The following is a 7,652-nucleotide window of genomic DNA, read 5'->3' as shown; positions in this document are numbered from 1 at the left end:
CAAATTCTCTCTGGATCCTACTAAACCATCCCTTGGGCTTATAAAAGTGCAATTTTAATTTAGTTAGAAGAGAGGAGCAGATTTCACAAAGACGTGCAAGAGATCTTAATTTTTGTTTTCCTCCAGGGCCCCCGGGGATCTGGCCTTCATCCCATCTACCTCCAGGTAGAATCGCTTAAGTAGAATGCTGTGCCACACTTTGAGTATAGCTTTCAGGAACAAATTGTAAATCTTTCCAGCAAGTAAACTCAATATAGATTTAAGCTTGTGTGTCAGATGGTGTTGCTGCCTCCCTACTTGGTCATGGTGGTAAGTTTTTTTCTTTGAACAGGAAAGTTTTCAAAAAAGCTTCACTTAATCTTTCCTTGTCCTTGCTGAGACTCTGGAGGGGAGGGGGCAGGTTTGCCTTCCTCTGCAATATGGGGCATGGGCAGGGGTGGCTCCAGGCCCCAGCACGCCAAGCGCGTGCTTGGGGTGGCATGCCGTGAGGGACACTCTGCCAGTCGCCGGGAGGGCAGCAGGCAGGGCTCCAGTGGACCTCCCGCAGGTGTCCCTGCGGAGGGTCCGCTGGTCCCACGGCTCCACCAAAGCCGCGGGACCAGCGGACCCTCTGCAGGCACGCCTGCGGGAGGTCCACTGGAGCCGCAGGACCGGCGACCGGCAGAGCCCTCCCTACCACATGCCGCCGTGCTTGGGGCGACAAAATGTCTAGAGCCGCCCCTGGGCATGGGTCACTTGCAGGTTTAAACTAGTGTAAATGGTGAATGATCTGTAACTTGAAGTCTTTAAACCATGATTTGAGGACTTCAGTAACTCGGCCAGAGGTTAGAAGTCTATTACAGGAGTGGGTGGGTGAGGTTCTGTGGCCTACAAAGTGCAGGAAGTCAGACTAGAAGATCATGATGGTCCCTTCTGACAAAGTCTATGAACACCTGGTGTGTGGGATTTATCACCATCTGGGGATGGGGATTTTTTGTTAGCGTCTTTATTAAAAAAATCATTGGTAGTACATAGACTCATAGAAATGTAGGACTGAAAGGGACCTTGAGAAGTCCTCCAGTTCAGCCTCCTGAGCTGAAGCAAAACCAAGTAAACTAGATCATCCCTGACAGGGTTTTGTCCAACCAGTTCTTAAAAACCTCCAGTGATGGAAATTCCACAACCATGGGCAGTCTGTATAAGAGGCTAGGGGAGGTTAAGCCTCCCCAAAAGAGGCTGGCCATGCAGGAGGGCAAATGCCATGAATGTGGCGCAGGTCACCTCCCTTTGGAGGCATGCTGCCTTTGGAGCGCCAGAAGCAAAGCTCCCTAAAAGTGGGGGCCCCCCACTGGCACCCAGACTATAGCCCCACCCATGCTCCACCCTGAGATTCTGCCCTTGCTAACCTCTTCCCTCAAGGCCTCCCCCCCCCCCGCCCCGCTTGCTCCTCTCCAAAGGCCTCAGGGGAAGCAACAGAGAGGAGTAAACAAGCAAGAGGTGGGCGGGCGGGGACCTCAGGGGAAGAGGCAGAGAGGAGCAGGTGGGGGCTCAGAGGAGGGAGCAGGGGCAGGAAGAGGTGAAGTGGGAGTGAGGCCACAGTTCTGGCACCAGTAGCACCCATTTCTAGGGAGCATTATTCAGAAATAATGATGGATAAATCTGATTAAATTGAAAAACATCCACTAGTTAGGATTTTCTTTATCTGTAGTCTCCTCTGGAGCTCACCATTAATATCTGAGTTTTTTCATAAAAAATGAATGGCTTGATTCTCCATTGTCTTGCACCTCATGTAGCTATTTATATCAGTGTCAAGTGTAAAAAAAAACATTACTATCATCCTGATTTGGTAGTATTGTACATTTACTTGGTAGTGTTGTGCTGAGCCACATAAAGTGCAGTGTATTAGAGAACTAAGGTCCAATGACTTTAGCCTCATAATACGTTGGTGAAGTAAGGAAATATTATCCTCATACCCATTTTACAGATGGGAGGCTGAAGCCATGTCTACTGTACAAATTTTGGTCAATGCAAGTCGTTGACATAAAGCCACTACCATTAGTACCTCACTTTTTCATGTGAAAATTTGACTCCTTGCATCAGCACCATGTGTACTCACCAGAAATGCTTGTGTCAATGCAGTGCAGGGCACTATGGGTAGGTATTCCCCCCATCCCCTACGTACAGCTTGCCACCATCCAGAGCACTGTCTTTTGGAAAGTTTTGGCAATGCATGGTGGGACATAAACTAGTTGTGCACAGGTGACTGGGAGCAAGGCGTCAATGTCCCAGCATGCAACTGTCTCCATCCCATAAAGTCATCTACATCCCATAATTTTTGCACCTTTTTTTAAAAAATCCCACAAAACTGCACAGCTCTCCTCTCTGTCTGCCATCTCTGACAGAAGCATGGAGCCTGCATTTCTCTGCACTATTGTCATAAGTATTGCAAGGACAAGTATTTGCAGAATTGTAAGAAGAACCGAATCAGTGGGGAAAAATGATTTCTTGGTGGACAGATTACTGCAGGACATAGCAAGAACTAATTCAAGGTTGTTGGTGGTGTTCAAGGAGCAGCTGCAGATGACGGAGCACTTCTTTTGGGCCTGAGAAACAAGCACTGGCTGGTGGGATTACATCGTAATGCAACATTGGGATGATGAGCCATGGCCTCAGAATTTTCAGATGTGCGAGGATCTATGTGCCAAACTCACCCCAGCCCTCTAACGCAGGGACAGGAAACGGAGAGCTGCACTGACAGTGGAGAAGCAAGTGGTGATTGCATGCACTGTGAAAACTTGTGATGCTGGACTGCTACCAGTCAGTGGGAAATCATTTTAGAGTTGGAAAAATCCACTGCAGAGGTGGTTGTCATGCAAGTGTGTAGGTCTATTAACTGTCTCTTGTTAGGCAGGACTGTGACTCTTGGCAGCAATAGGGCTCCTACACAGCGGCGGAGCAACAGGCAGCATACATATCCCTATTTTGCACCACACCAAATTGACAGAAAGAGTTACTTTTCTTTAGTTATGCAAGAATCAGGGGATCATCTGGGATGCTTCACCAACATCAATGTGGATTGGTCAGGGAAGGTGCATGATGCGCCCATCTTTAAGACCTCATGACTGTTTAGAATGCTACAAGCAGGGACATTTTCCCCCAAACCAGTGGATTACCATTAGCCATGTTGAAATGCCAAAAGTGATCCAAGGGTACCCAGCCTACCCCTTGTTTCCCTAGCTCATGAAGCCATACAGCGGCCACCTCAACAGCAGCTAGGAAAGATTCAACTACCAGTTCAGCAGGAGCAGAATGACAGTTAAATGTACTTGTGGTAGACTAAATGTTAAATGTACTTGTGGTAGACTAAAGAGACACTGATGTTGTTTACTCACAAGATTGGATCTCAATGTGGAGCTATACAGCTCAGGGGGGGCTTTGAAAGAGCACTTTAATGATGAGTGACAGTAATACGCTGTGGTGTACTGGGCTCTATTTGGCCCTGGTACGGATTGTGAGTTGCTTGGCGTACATTTTGAATATACACACTGTTAATGCACCTATTAATTTTGCAGTGCTTGCTGTGCATTTATGATTATTACACTGTGTTTGTCACTGATCCTGTGAACTGTGTCGCATTGTACAGTAACGAGTTAGTGGGCACTTTCAGATCTGCTAGGCACTCTGAAGCATTAATAATGATTAATTATTTTCCAAATAGAATTTTATTCAGTAAAAAACAGTGCAAAGAAAAGTCTGTGCAATTTAAAAGCAAATACATTACAAACTTAATAAATTAATGTAGCAGAACTTAAGAGGAAAGAACATTCATGTCCATTTTACCTACACCTACAGCAACCATGGCTTTCCCAGGTCAGTGTATGTGAAGCTGTGATTGTCCTTATTGTCCTCTGTGGTAGGGGTTAGGGATGTGGCCCCTGATACCATGTGGAATGTTGATGGGGCATACAGGAGGGTGTTGTAATGAGTTCTCCATGGATTGCAAAGGGAGGCGAGCCCTTGATTTTTTAACCTGTAGGTCCACAAGAGTCTGCAGCATCTGTGTTTGTGTCAGAGAAGCCCCATTATGTCCTGATGCATCTCCCTCTCCTTTTCCTGTTGGGACTCCTCGACCTTTCTTCGGTCCACTCTTTCCTTCTCTACGCTGTCTGAAACATTCACTCTCCAGGCCCTGTGCTCATGGTCTGCTGCAGCAGAACTGGCTTGCAGGATCTCATTGAACATATCATTCTGAGTCCTCTTCTTTCTCCTCATCTGGCTCAGGCATTCCATAGGTGTGAAGGGAGATAAAAAACACACAGAGGTACCCGTGTCAACACAGTCACAATGGAAAGTGAAAGTTAAGGTTCAGAACTCTGTTCCCTTGCTTGCCTAAAGTTTTAAACAAGACATGCTTACTGACACTTCTGCTTTGAAGTGCTTGTGCATGGTGCCACGATGAGTATGGGCTTCCAGGGGTAAGAGAAATTGGGAGGGAATTGCTCTGTTGCATGAAGCTGAGTATAGGGCTCTGGCACTGAATACTGGCACCATTTTCCATAGGTGGTAGTGATGTTAGTAGATATATCATTCCTGAAGGTAACAATGGCACACAGAGCATAGGTGCTGCTGATGTCCCTGAAGGACATAAATCGACATCATGTAGAGGTCAAGCATAGGAGTTTATTACACACAGCGCTGGTGGAGTGTCACCTTGTTTATTAGGCTCAGAGACACTGTCAATCAATTGATTACAATAGAATATATAGATTTTCCGTGGGCGGGGGAAAGTGACGTGGTAGGCAGTTCCAAACCCCTCAAGTTAGCAAGTTATCATTTAATTAATACTTTGATAAAATGTTATTTGTATAAAATATATATGTTGAATTCTGATTTGGGGTCCATAGGAATGGAGCAACTCCTTTGATTGTCCAACAGGTACATTCCTAGGGGTTAAAGCAAAGAAACAGTGAAAGTATATGGCAATAAAGATTGTCTTCTGTGTGTCTTAAGGCAGGCATTGGTCCCTGGGAAGGGAGGTGGAAGGATGCCATATCTTATACTCAGCAAAGAATCCTGTGGCACCTTATAGACTAACAGACGTTTTGCAGCATGAGCTTTCGTGGGTGAATACCCACTTCTTCGGATGCAAGTAGTGGAAATTTCCAGGGGCAGGTATATATATGCAAGCAAGAAGCAAGCTAGAGATAACGAGGTTAGTTCAATCAGGGAGGATGATGCCCTGTTCCAGCAGTAGAGGTGTGAAAACCAAGGGAGGAGAAACTGGTTCTGTAGTTGGCAAGCCATTCACAGTCTTTGTTTAATCCTGAGCTGATGGTGTCAAATTTGCAGATGAACTGAAGCTCAGCAGTTTCTCTTTGAAGTCTGGTTCTGAAGTTTTTTTGCAACAAACCTCGATGCCAACTCTGCCCACATATCTACACCGGCGACACCATCACAGGACCTAACCAGATCAGCCACACCATCACTGGTTCATTCACCTGCACATCCACCAATGTAATATACACCATCATATGCCAGCAATGCCCCTCTGCTATGTACATCGGCCAAACTGGACAGTCTCTAAGGAAAAGGATAAATGGACACAAATCAGATATTAGGAATGGCAATATACAAAAACCTGTAGGAGAACACTTCAACCTCCCTGGCCACACAATAGCAGATCTTAAGGTGGCCATCCTACAGCAAAAAAACTTCAGAACCAGACTTCAAAGAGAAACTGCTGAGCTTCAGTTCATCTGCAAATTTGACACCATCAGCTCAGGATTAAACAAAGACTGTGAATGGTTTGCCAACTACAGAACCAGTTTCTCCTCCCTTAGTTTTCACACCTCTACTGCTGGAACAGGGCCTCATCCTCCCTGATTGAACTAACCTCGTTATCTCTAGCTTGCTTCTTGCTTGCATATATATACCTGCCCCCTGGAAATTTCCACTACTTGCATCCGAAGAAGTGGGTATTCACCCACGAAAGCTCATGCTGCAAAACGTCTGTTAGTCTATAAGGTGCCACAGGATTCTTTGCTGCTTTTACAGATCCAGACTAACACGGCTACCCCTCTGATACATATCTTATACTGACATGTGCCAACTTTTCATAAGCTCAAGGTTGGATCTGTGGGAAGAACATCTCCCTACAGAAGAGACTAACACAATAGGAACAGGGAGTCATTGTTCAATCTGCAACTCTGAATAAGACACAATTATTTAGTTCTCAGCTCCAACACCTGGCAATTTGCTGACTAGTCTTATTTTTGCAAAAGAAGATTATATGTTTACCCCAGCTTTCTCTTAGCTAATCACTATTTGCTAGGCCTCTGGTCTCTTGGCCATACTCTGGACTTTGGGTCTGGAAAAGAGCTGGCAAAATCCATATACCAGGTTGTTATATAAAATGCACATGGATTTTAACCCTTCAGTCCCAAAGCTACCTGGGCCCATATGCTGCTTGCCTGTGTACTGCAATGGGGCCTGCTGACTGGCATGGGGAAATGTCCTATTGCTGTGGAAGAAATAAGGCAGTCATCCCTAGAAACCTTCAGAACAGGATACAGAGTACCTCCATGTATGTTTCATCCACGTCTCTCAGGAGGATTCAAGGGACATCCCTGCATACATAAACATACTGCTCTGCATGGCTCCCTCTGCCTAATTCTACAGGGCAGAGGAAAGCAGATAATACTACTTCTCTTTGTTGTTCTGCTATCTCTTTTAGCATGCGTAAATTAATGAAAATTGAACAGCTGTGTCCTGTTCAGTTACGGGTGCCATCAGTACATCATTGTAATGGGAAACATATTTGCACACTTACCTGAGATCCCTTCCTTTGCACTGGGCTTGCCCGTGCTCAATAGCCGGGACTGACTGGACTGTGGAGTCTCAAACAGATCCTGGCTCACAGCATAACTAGACTCCTTGGTCACATGTTCCTCATCCTCCTCCTTTTCTTCCTCCACCTCCTCCTTCTCCTCGCTGTTCAGCCCAGGGGCCATTGACTTGGGCTTCTCGGAGGTATCCATGGTGTGACCCCTGGGTGGTGGAGTTCACAATTGTGACCAGAGCAGTCAGTGTCAGGCATTGTGGGACAGTTGTTGATGGACTTTTGGGTTTGACATAAGTAACGCAGTGTCTACTCTTGTGCTGAGTTGACCTCAATACATCAACCATGGCTCAATGCCACTCAGGGAGGTGGCGTTACTGCAAGAGGGCATTTACATCAGTGGGAGACAAAATTTAAGTGCAGACATGTGCACAAATGGATTGATATGAGGCAGCTTATGTTGACCTAACTTTGTAGTGTAGACCAGGCCTGAGCTACATAGAAATTAAGTGACTTGCCCAAGTTTTGACAGGCTTTCCTCCCATATAGGTCTGGATACATTTCAATGCTTGTCAGAATATATTTAAACCTACTTAGTTTAGAAGTCATTAGAAAATTGTCATGAGCAAAAACTTTCCTGCAAACTTTTGAGAAGTCTGTGTTCCATCCAGATTAGAACTATTCAAAAATACTCCCTGCTTTGGTATTGCAAAGGGTTTTCTACTTCTGGCTCTAACGCCAAACCAGCAAATGCAGACTTACATGAAAAATATGGGAGGAAAATGTGAATGCTGTCTTTCCAGATGCCAAAAAGTGGTGTCACTCAAGATTGGAG

At 45.6% G+C, this 7,652-nt stretch overlaps 1 protein-coding gene across 2 annotated transcripts; it reads right to left on the bottom strand.

Moving 5' to 3' along the window:
* Positions 1 to 3,781: 3,781 nt before the first annotated feature.
* On the bottom strand, positions 3,782 to 7,020 carry LOC120409010 (cyclin-dependent kinase 11B-like). Of its 2 annotated transcripts, none has more exons than XM_039546319.1 (2): positions 6,809 to 7,020; positions 3,782 to 4,251 (listed from the first exon to the last, which is right to left on the bottom strand). In XM_039546319.1, the coding sequence occupies exons 1-2, from the start codon at positions 7,014 to 7,016 to the stop codon at positions 4,223 to 4,225; spliced, it is 237 nt and encodes a 78-aa protein (XP_039402253.1). In that variant the 5' UTR covers positions 7,017 to 7,020; the 3' UTR covers positions 3,782 to 4,222. The 2 variants fall into 2 exon arrangements, with proteins under 2 accessions (XP_039402253.1, XP_039402254.1); XM_039546320.1 differs by lacking the exon at positions 3,782 to 4,251 and adding an exon at positions 5,525 to 5,559.
* Positions 7,021 to 7,652: the final 632 nt, after the last annotated feature.

The sequence above is a fragment of the Mauremys reevesii genome, linkage group 7, assembly GCF_016161935.1.
Source record: "Mauremys reevesii isolate NIE-2019 linkage group 7, ASM1616193v1, whole genome shotgun sequence".
Lineage (NCBI taxonomy): Eukaryota > Metazoa > Chordata > Testudines > Geoemydidae > Mauremys > Mauremys reevesii.
This window is presented reverse-complemented; position numbering and strand designations above follow the sequence as displayed.